The sequence below is a fragment of the Sebastes umbrosus genome, chromosome 13 (genome assembly GCF_015220745.1).
Source record: "Sebastes umbrosus isolate fSebUmb1 chromosome 13, fSebUmb1.pri, whole genome shotgun sequence".
Classification (NCBI taxonomy): domain Eukaryota; kingdom Metazoa; phylum Chordata; class Actinopteri; order Perciformes; family Sebastidae; genus Sebastes; species Sebastes umbrosus.
The window spans coordinates 1,411,867-1,423,460 of record NC_051281.1 but is presented as its reverse complement, the minus strand read 5'-3'; the positions used below and the strand labels follow the sequence as shown (position 1 = coordinate 1,423,460).

At 39.5% G+C, this 11,594-nt stretch overlaps 1 protein-coding gene across 1 annotated transcript in view; it reads left to right on the top strand.

Moving 5' to 3' along the window:
- The window catches only part of hacd2 (3-hydroxyacyl-CoA dehydratase 2), a 12,119-nt gene extending 1,736 nt beyond the window's left edge, over positions 1-10,383 (top strand). The window contains exons 2-7 of the mRNA XM_037790551.1: positions 1,193-1,310; positions 2,728-2,746; positions 3,715-3,803; positions 5,483-5,604; positions 7,795-7,973; positions 9,708-10,383. Coding sequence (XP_037646479.1) covers positions 1,193-1,310; positions 2,728-2,746; positions 3,715-3,803; positions 5,483-5,604; positions 7,795-7,973; positions 9,708-9,790 — 610 coding nt within the window. The 3' untranslated portion in view covers positions 9,791-10,383. The remainder of the gene's footprint in view (positions 1-1,192; positions 1,311-2,727; positions 2,747-3,714; positions 3,804-5,482; positions 5,605-7,794; positions 7,974-9,707) is intronic.
- The last annotated feature ends 1,211 nt before the right edge of the window (positions 10,384-11,594 follow it).

Genomic DNA, 11,594 nt, shown 5'->3' with positions numbered 1-11,594 from the left:
AGTATAGAGTGGTTTATTTTTTATCCACAAACTCAAATTGTCCTTTTAACTCAGGTGTCGTCACGTTTACCACAATGAACTATCACTAGCCTAAACTAAAACTAAACCATGCATTGCTCAGCGTGGGTTATTATAAGTAAACAGCTGAGGTTTTTACATAAACAATGCAGAGATTATTTGCATATTTAAAAGTCAGGATATTTGGCTGTGCATTTTGAATGATTACAGTTGGATTTATGTGTCAAAGTGTCAAAAGTTAACCGTGAGCTGATAAATCTCTGCGCCGTGTCTTTTATTGCTCTGGTTTTCAGACTGTTGCACAACTGAATGGTGGGTGTTGTTCGCTCGCTGTTCCAACCAGTCGGGTCACATTGTGAAGGCCTCAGTCAGTATTGATGGGCCACACAGGGCCTTCCTTTGTACTGAGCACATGTTGTCAGGGTGTCGTACGCGCTCGTCTAACGTCTGCATTCAGACGTGGTCAGTTTCTGCCCAACTGGTCCTGATGTTGAGATTCATCAGATTGAGGTCTAGTAGAAACAAGTCACGTTCTTTATCTGTCAAACTGAAACTTAAGCGACTCTCACAGCTACTGTCGTACCTCCACAAGCTCTGCAGCTGACCTCTGACCTCTGTGTTGAAGGGGGACAACTAGTCCTGAATGATGTAATGCATCACATTGCAGTATTATTATATTTTTTACTACATTATATTGTTGTTAGGGCTGCCGATCGATCAAAGTAGTTAATCACAATTAATCACATGATTATCTGTTCTAAGTGAACCTTAAAGGGAGATTTGTCAAGTATTTAATCCTCTTATCAACATGGGAGTGGGAACATATGCTTGTTTTATGTAAATGTATGTATATATTTATTATTGTAAATCAATTAACAACACAAAACAATAACAAATATTGTCCATAAACCCTCACAGGTACTGCATTTAGCATAAAACAATATGCTCACATCATAACATGGTAAACTCTTTTTCTGTCAATCAAAGGCAAGAAATGCAAAAAAATATTATATATTTAAAAAAAGAAGAAAAACAACGTAACACTTACTTTTTAATATTTACATAAAATAAAAATATTTAGTCATTCTATGAGTTCCAGTCTAGTTAGTAGATTGATGTTTAGAGAAATGATGTAATTGTATTAATTCTTTTTGTGTCCTGGCGTGCTCTCCAGGTGGCTGGTGATCGCGGTGGGTCTGGTCAGAGCGTACCTGGCCAGAGGAAGCTACCACGGGCTCTACTACTCCATAGAGAAGCCTCTCAAGTTCTTTCAGACGGGAGCTATTCTGGAGGTGAGATCATTAACTACAGCATGCATTAAGACTGTCCTGAATACCGGTTTTTGGGCTTTCGGCGGTTCGGTTAGAAATATTCAAAGGTATTCAAAGCCTTGCAACGCATCTCTACACTAGGCCTGCACGATATGAGCAAAATCTGCAATGTGAGATAACACTATTCAATATTGCGATGACGATATGACTTTCAATAAATATAAACTTAAGTGCATGCATATTAGCTATATATTCCTATGTCAGCCTGGTTGTCTTAAAATTGAATATTTTAAATATAACTAGGCTACATGTTGTTTCTAGAGCAGCAGCAGCAGCAGCAGCAGTAGTAATGTCACTTTATAAACTCATTAATAACTCGCTGGAAACAAATCTCAAATGTCAATAAGCCATTTCATACCAGGTTTCAGTAACCCGTTGTGACGAAAGGGAAGTTTGGGGTCCCCTGCTGGAGCTGTTGCCCCCGCGACCCGATCCCAGATAAGAGGTTTGAAGATGGATTGATGGACCATGATGAATACCATGATGAATACCATGATGAATACCATGATGAATACCATGATGAATACCATGGCAGCGGTTGTAGTTTCTAAGCCTCGAAGCATTTGGGTCAGCCCTACTATGTATATACAGTATAATATGGCAATATTTCAAAGATGATTATTCTTATTCTTAATCAGCATCCAGTTTATACATGCAGGTATCAGGGATGCAACAGTTGTTTTTTACAGCACTATTGATGACTACAGATGCATCTATCTATTGTCCAACTGTACACTGGATTGAATGATTTATCTAAAATCACTGTGAGGATTTTGGTCACTAAATGGATGAATGAATCAGTAAATTTGGTTTTGAGTCTTGGTTTCAGGTGTGGAGGTGTAGTGGGGCTGATTTCTACAGGCCTGCTATTATCTGAATGCTGTTTGGTACAATATGTCCTCTATAACACACCGGCATGCCTGGTTACACCGTGTGAAAGGCAAAGAACCAAAGGAGGAGTTTATAATGACTTTAAGATTTCAAACTTATGAAAATATAGTGGCTGAAAATGACTGATGAACAAAGTCCACTACTGATTTCAGAACTAGGTAAAAGACGTGTGCTCATACACACAAGCACTCACATTATACACTCATGTGTGTATATAGGTCAAAGGTTATATACATGAGGTGTTTCAGTGATCCTGTCCAGACTCTCTGGAGCTCAGTGAGAGGAGACTGAACACTACCCGCACCACGGTGATCTAATCAGTGCCCGTCGGATTCAAGTCTATTAACACACAAAACACATTATGAAGAAATCAGTTTTTGTGTTATAGAGTTGTGTGCATTCAGATAGTAAGCAAGCCATGCAAACTGTGTTGTACGAGTTAAAATAAGCATGTTGAGTAATCTTCTGTTATCTTTTCCTGTCACAGATACTGCACTGTGCTGTAGGTGAGTCTCTCCCCTCCACCGCTCTCTGACACACCAGTTAGACTTCAGCCTCCAGTGTTGGCCAAGTTACTCAGGAAGTGTAATAATACTTAATTACTTCACTTATTAGTTGGTATCAAAAGTAATTAGTTAAGTCATTCATTATATTACTATCGCTAATGTGTTTGCAGATATCTCAGTTCATTGTGACAAGTTGTCAGATAACAGAGTGGTTAGTATCTTAAATTATGAGATTGACCAGCGGTGTCATTTATTATCATGACTCATCAGAAGTGTTTGTCAAAGAGAGAGCAGAGACGCTCTGGTGGCTCTCACCTCGCCGCTGTTCTCAGTGCGTTCCCTTCATTATCTGGGATTAATGAGGGATTATCTGGACTCCCTGCAGCTCTGTGTCCCCGTCTACTGGTCAGCTGAAGACACTGCAGCAACATTCATCCACATGTCCTTTCTGTGTGGATCTGAGCGCTCACACATCTCTAATTTAACACAAGTTGTCCTCTGGATTTAGTTAAAGTATTTCTCCAGTCAATCATCATTGTTTTTCTGACAAGTTTTCCACTTCATGTGATATGTGATGATGTAAAAAGAAGCATTTGAATGCAGAGGTCCAAACAAGCTGTTTTTCATGAAGCAAAATAAAAAACAGCAACCAAATAAAATCAGTTACTATCTCCTAAATAAATGACAACATTAGTGATTCGTAGGAATGCATTTTTCTTCTGGTACCAATTCCAATACCTAAACTAAATAACCTAAACTACCTCACTATAACGGCTGAGCTACCACAAAGTCAACTTTCTACAGTTGAAAAAACATTTTCCCTGAAAATAACAGAAACCGTGCCGGTGATGTCATTCACACGCACACACACACGCATATACAGTATATTGTGATTCTCACATGTATTCAGTGACTATCAGAGCGCTCTTGCATCCTCCTTGTATAAAAGTGTTTGTGTTTTGTCCCAGGAATCGTCCCGTCCTCTGTGGTCCTGACTGGATTCCAGGTCTTGTCCCGGGTCTTCCTCACCTGGGCCGTCACACACAGCGTCAGGGAGGTACGAAGACTTCCTCTCTGTTTTTACTAACTTAAAGCCCCCCCCTCCGGCCGGCGTTACTTCCTGTTCTTTGGTTTGATGTTCTTTTTTTAAACAGAGAATGGGGGGTTGTGGTTAATAGTCAGATGTAATTCGTTACCATGGCAACCAGGTCGCATCGTTTCTCAACCCAGTTTAGATGAAACCAGCTGAATTTACTTACCAGCCCACAAATGAGACCAGAATCTCAACACTAGGGATGTCCATAATTAACCGTTTAACCGTTAACCGACATTAAGCATTTTAACCGATTAACGCACACTGCTACACCTACGTTCACAGCTAGAACGCCACCAACACACACACGGTCTGTTGGAAACTCACTAAAGTTACGCAGACTGCGTGTGGCGGCGGCGGCGAGCACGAAGCCTCCGGCAATGCTAGAGCTACTAACGTAGCACAAACACACACACTGTTTGTTGGACACTCTAAAGTTCCGCCGGACAGACACACAGCTGACAACCTGCTAAACTAAACTAAATGTGCGGTGGAGACTTTTACTGGGAAAGTGGCTGCATGTCCGCGACACTACACGCAGCATCGGAGCTGCTAAGTTAACGCTCCCGGACTGTGAACTGGAGACAGTGAACGCAGCATCGTAGCTGCTAAGTTAACGTTCCCGGACGGTGAACTGGAGACTCCCGTCAACCAATATCTGTTGTGCTCCTGCAGCCGGTACACCGCTGCATGTGAGGCACAAATCTTGTCGGTTAACGGTTAATAATCGGTTAACGAGGGTCGGTTATCGGTTAAGAACATTTTTAAAAATGAGCATCCCTACTCAACACACCGACTCTCTCTCACTCGCTCTCTTCTTCACCGTCTCCTCCTGGCGAGGCGGCCGTCAGGACGTTTTGGAGACGTCTATGATCCGTCTTGTGGTGCGCTGTTGCCGGACACGACACCGGCGTGCGGCATCGGCTGCTTTCCATTAATTTATCTCAAGCCAGTGCCGACTCTAGATCGTCGTATGACCTGCAGCTTCTACTATAGTCATACGTCGTCTTCTGGTTTTAGCAGCAACCTTCTTTTTTTTTTTTTTAACTTTGAGCATAAAAATAAGTTATTTATCAAGAAAAAATTGGTGAACAGTGTGGCTAATCAACATTGTCAGGAAATGACTCAAATAAATATGAAATATGATAAAAAAGCCAACTTGAGGGGGGCTTTAAATCACATGAAACTCAGTATGAATGACAGTTATGTAAAAGTGACCCGTTGATGTGCTGTTTGCCCTGTTAATAGATCGGAGAGGAGTAAATAAATGTGTAAGTAACGTCAGATCCGACTGTAGCTCTGCAGGAATGAATCTGCTGACTGATAGTGAAGTGAATAACGTACTGGATGCTCTCGTGTTTTCTTTGTGTGTCTATCGAATGATGCTGCACTTACATTTCTCTCAAGCTGTTCTCTCTTTCCCCTTTTCATGTCAGAGTGTAGAAAGTTGTTTTTAACATCATATTTGCGTTGGTTTTAACCCTAATATCTGAGGATGGTGACCATCTGCCTGCAGTGTGATCTGAAACAAACAGCATGGTTCTGTGATGACGAGTCTAGATTAGCCGACAGTAGAGCAGAGTAACGACCGTCTGATGCTCCGTTCTCCTCCCATCATCTTCATGTTGTGATTATTCCTGCAGGTGCAGAGTGAGGACAGCGTGCTGCTGTTCGTCACGGCGTGGACCGTCACCGAGATCATCCGCTACTCTTTCTACACCTTCAGCCTCCTCAATCACCTGCCATACCTCATCAAATGGGCCAGGTAGGAACAGCAACCTGAGAGTCAGAGTCAGACCAGGAGACATTCATTCTTATTTATTTATCAATCTATTTATTCATTATTTTATTTATTTATCCATCTATTTATTCATTATTTTATGTATTTATTTATCTATTTATTTAATCATTATTTTACTTATTTATTTATCCATCTATTTTATTTATTTATTTATCTATTTATTCATTATTTTATTTATTTATTTATCTATTTATTCATTATTTTATTTATTTATTTTATCTATTTATTCATTATTTTATTTATTTATTTATCCATCTATTTATTCATTATTTTATTTATGTATCTATTTATTTATCTATCGATTTATTCATTATTTTATTTATAAATGTATTATTTTATTTATTATTTATTAATATAATTTATTTTTTTTAGAAATTCGTTGTCGACTAATCGATTAGTTGATTTAATCAACAGATCTGTAAAAATGTCAAATCTGCATGTCTCTTTCTGCCTGATGGGATTCATCATCTGCATCCTCAACCAAGACAACAGTAGTTAAGTGCCATCCCCGCGGTCTTCTTGTTGCTAGGTAGCAAATGAGACCGCCGCTATATTGGTATTCGACTTTCAGTTTGAGGCGCAACCTGAGAGGCAGAAAAAACTGGCCGTGCATCCGCTTGAAAATTCAATGAAGGATCAGAAGTTAAGGAAGAGACTGAACGTTTAATTTTCTCTCTTTGATTTTCATCCTCAGTGGAAGAAAAGGAGTTCAGTCCGTCTCTCGTATGTAATTGTGATCTTTTCTCTTCAAAAGGCTTCAACAGTTCTGAGATTAAATATTTAGAAGCATGCAGAGGCAGCGCTGTTTCCTCTTTATCTGATGTTTATTTTACAGTTTTGGGTGTAATAATGTAAATCACGGTGTACGATCGGTGTCAGATGTTTAGTTGGTTTGGGATTAAATAGTGTGAATGCAGCCTGTCAACAGTTGGAACAGGCACCACGTCTTAAATGCAGAGATATACTAATTATTGACTCAATTAATCCATACATCTACTACTTTTTACTACTTATATGGAGGACAGAACCTGTCAAAATTAAAAATATCAAAAAGGTGCAAAACTAAATACATAAATTTGCATTTATATAAATAAAAAAATGCAAAAATAAATGAATTAAAAAACTTAAAAAAAATAAATAAATGAAAGGGAAAATGAAATAGAAGTGTAGAAAGATAGGATAATTAAAATAGAAAGATAAATAAATAAAGAAGCAAATTAAAACAAATACCTATATTTATTTCTAATATTATTTTTGGTTCATTTAAAGCCATATTTATTTATTTATTTATTTTTTATTTCGGACGGGTTCCGTCCTCCATACATCTCATCGTACAATATAAATGAATAAGATAAAGAACGTGCCATGACATAATCATCATATGTAAATCCAAAAGCATTATTTTAATGAATTAATTTATTTATTATATTATATGTGAGGGGAAAAGAAAAAAAGAAGTAAAAATAAATGTAAAAAATATATAAATAGAAAATAAATAAAATAAAATAATAATAATTATAATAAAAATTATATGAATTATATTAATGATAATAACAATAACAATAAGAATAATAATGCTAAGTAAATAAATGACCGGTTATAAATTCATTAAAATAATAATAATAATAATAATCAAGAGAAAAGGGAAAGGAAATACATAATATTATAATATAAGTACCAACAATTACATGTCCTTCTTTTCTTTTAAGGACATTGATTTGTTTTAGTTGGTGGTTTACTTCTTGAATTACTTGTTTCAGAGTTTGAGCACATTATCAAACATTCCTCATATTTCTGGTATTGATGCCTCTGACAACGATTTATTATTCTCTTCTGCTCCGCGCACATTTTATAGAACCAAACTATGGATGAAGTGTCTTTTTTTAGACCTTGTTCTTCATCGTTTGGTCTCTAGTATTCTGTTTCCTTAGCAGGAAAATGTGTTTTTTGTTTTAGTGTTAGGAAGTATGTTCAGGTTTTTATTGACCTCTCGGTGACCTTGTGTTGAGTTTAGAGCCGGACTGATTAACATGCAGCCACATGCTGCATACCTCCCTCGGTGTTATGCTGTTTATATCCGCTATGCCAACCCCCCCCCTCGTGTTGCATAAACAAGGAATAATGAGGACACATGATTCATTACTTCTGCTGCAGGTACACCTTTTTCATCGTGCTGTATCCCATGGGAGTGACGGGGGAACTGCTGACTATCTATGCAGCGCTGCCGTACGTGCAGAAGACGGGCCTGTACTCCGTCACTCTCCCCAACAAGTACAACTTCTCCTTCGACTACTACACCTTCCTCATCCTCGTCATGATCTCCTACATTCCCCGTAAGTCCACGAGCTGATTCCTCTCATTTTGTTGTGACAGTAAAACAGGCAGCGATGATATTGTGTTTCCAGTAAGGACTCGCTTTAAATCACAAATATACAGAAGTTCATAGCATTTATCAAAGTAAAGACAAACTGGAGATGTTTTCTTGTAATTCTTTTTTCTAATGCAAGCATCAGAAGCATTCGATTGTACAGGTGTACCTGTTGTTGTTCTAGTCCAGGGAGTCTTCAACCTTTTTCTCCTCTGAGCTAATTTGATAAAGTGAAAGTAGCCAAGAGCTCCTCCCAGCACCACGTTGTACGTCTCCAATAGCAGTCATCATTTCTGTCTAATGCTGCATTCACATGGAATCAGGCAGACGGTAGACGGCATATCGGATATCATGTTAGTGGACAAGAGCAGGACGGTAAAATTAGGTGAGGCCTGCAGAGAATACCGGTAACGTTACCGGTAGACGACATTACCACAACCGGGTGTAACGTAGCTCGCTGACACAAAGAGAAAGTTTGCAACAGAATATTAAGAGAAATCTTCATAACATAGCTACATGCATTGCTAAAATAATTACATAAAATAGTAGACACAAAATCATTTTATATATTTTATTCCATCACCATAGCAACATGCTGTCAAGCTTGTTCTGTTTTGACGTCCCGCCATTCTGTCGGACTGTTTGATTGTGTTTCCCGTGCCGTCCAGAAGGTGTTGTCCGTCTGCCTGATTCCATGTGAATGCAGCATTCACCCGAATCGCCGCAGTCATCGCCTCTACTACAACCCCACCATCGACGAAAGGGCTTTTTGTGTTTTGTTATGAAGGATGTGCGCCATTAAACGAAGCCTTCTTCGTCGGTTTGGTGAACAGAGACTGTTGTTTTCAGCTCCTTCACCTTCTCTGTTCGTAGACCGCTACCAGCCGGAAAGTCCTGTGAAAATGTTGCTGTGGACTTTGGTGACGTTTCATCTTTTACCGACTGACACGCGGTCATGTCGAAAGTATAACCCTCGAATTGCGAAAACTTGCAAAATCATGCAAAAACTCTTACGAGACTCTCTGGACGTAGTCCCACGTGTCTACTTCCTCTAACTTCTCCAAGGTGGTCTCTAGCTCTCCCGTCAGCTCTCTTTATCCATCATGGTCAGCTCCATCGGGACCGTTTCAATGCAGAGAACACAAATGTCAGTATCTGGGTGCTCTACAGTCGTAGCGTCAGCCCATTTGACCACGGAGACGAGAGCGACGGCCGGCTCCACCACACGTTACCATCATACCGCAACGTTTCCTGTCCGTGACAGAGTTAGCATGCAGCTTTAGCTCTGCTCTGTGTAGCTCTGCTTTTCCTGTCAATGTGTGAAACCCAAAGTGTTTCCATCCTTTACTGGATGTGTAGCGTTTACCACGCTGGATTTAACATGGGAGGGTGCAGGTCGTATCCACGACGACCCTCCAACGTTTTAGACTCTCTGAGGTTTGTTTTGGTTGACGGATACGGAACGGATATGACGTCACGTTACTCAGACTACCACAATAAAAGCGGTAACTTCCTTTTACCTCCACACAGACTCAGATGAAGCAGATATATCGATTTCAAAATGTCAACGGGTTTGCGAAGTAACTTTGTGTTATGAAATGAATGTAGATATTCTTTGAACCTTTAGTGAGCCACTCTTCTAACGTGATGTCTGTTGTTGGTAACATACTGATCGTCCTCTGCCTCCCCTCCTCACCAGTCTTCCCCCAGCTTTACTTCCACATGATACGACAGAGGAAGAAGGTTCTGGGCCACGCGGAGGACTACAGCAAAGTGGAGTGAGCCCGGCAGCATTCAGAAAGATCTGATGAAGAGAAAGAAAGAAAACCAAAACAAGCAACAAGAAGAAGAGGAACAAAAATCACGTCTGCTTAAAGAACCAGCCAGAGCAGACCTCTAACCTGGCACCAACATCCAGTTATCAAGCAACTCTTATTCTATTCTTTCTCCAGCTGTTGTCCGGGTTGTGTAGATGCTCACAGATCATTGAACAAACCTTTATTTGTTTGTTTTTTTAATTTATGAATGAACAGTTCCTTTTTGTTTAGTCGGGGAGCTTTGCAGCTGTAAAGAAGCGGTATCTTGACCTGGGTACCGTCGAGTTGCTGTCTGAGCGCTGAGCAGAACTCGGTCACGTTGAACTGAACGATGCACTGATAGAAAACGATAACCTCCTTTTTTTAAACGTCACTGTAGAAATAGATTCAGCTCACCTTTTAAGAAGCGATGTAGAAAGAATAATGAAGACTAGTAGGTCGTAGGTGTGTTTGCATCTACTGCTGCAAACTGTGGTCCACGTTTGTTTGTTTCTCTTTCATTCATTTCAGTTTGATTACATTCCTAATTTACTTCAATAAACCTTTTCCATTCTGTGCTTGCATGTTTTTCTGTCTCTCGTGTGTTCGCTGCTGTTTTGTTTGGTGTTTTATTTGGATGTTAGTTTTGACTTCTCACATCCATCATGTTGACTCTTTAAACGCTTAAAGGATTAATAGTTCAGGTGTTTCTCAGTGTGGTTGTGTGAGCTACTTCTCCATAGCCAGTGTATTACTACAGTAGATGGAGTTTGGAGAAACAGCGTAACAGCGACATCCCAAAGCCACCAGACTCCATTGAAAAAAACCTGTAATTTTATTTTGCAGAACACGGGAGTTGCTGGTCTACCGCTGACTCGATCTGTTAGTTTGTTTGTGTTATTGTGAGACTTTGGTGTTGTGAAGGGTTAGTTCGGATTCACCAAAGTCACACAATAACACAAACTAATTGATTGATGCAGCGGTAGACCAGCAACTCCTGTGTTGGGGAGTTCAAAATGTACCTTAAAGGGAGATTTATCAAGTATTTAGTACTCTTATCAACATGGGAGTGGACAAATATACTGCTTTATGTAAATGTATGTATATATTTATTATTGTAAATCAATGAACAACACAAAACAATGACAGATATTGTCCAGAAACCCTCACAGGTACTGCATTTAGCATAAAACAATATGCTCCAATCATAACATGGCAAACTGCAGCCCAACAGACAACAAGAGCTGTCAGTGTGTCAGTGTGCTGACTTGACTATGACTTGCCCCAAACTGCATGTGATTATCATAAAGTGGGCATGTCTAAAGGGGAGACTCGTGGGTACCCATAGAACCCATTTACATTCACTGATCTGGAGGTCAGAGGTGTCTGACAGCAACGTAAAACAGTGAAAATATTCTAAATATAGCGTACACTTTAACTGATATAAGTGTTTTTAGGTGTCTAAAATGTGTCTAGCTGCCGCCCCCGTCCACAGCAGTACATTACTTTGCTCTAACCTCCATCTACTGTAGTAATACACTGACTATGGAGAAGTAGCTCATACAACCACACTGAGAAACACCTGAACTCTCCCTTTAATGTTTCCCAGCGATGACTGTGAGTTGTGACTTTTGATTTCCTCATAGTTTTTAATGTTTAGGTGGTTTGTTTTCCCGTCATTCATCCATCCGAGTCAGCAAACATCCTTCTTCTCTTCATGTGACTGCATTTTATTTTATTTTTTTAATCTAAAAGTAACTTATGTTAGCGTTTGTAGCTCCAATAATGTG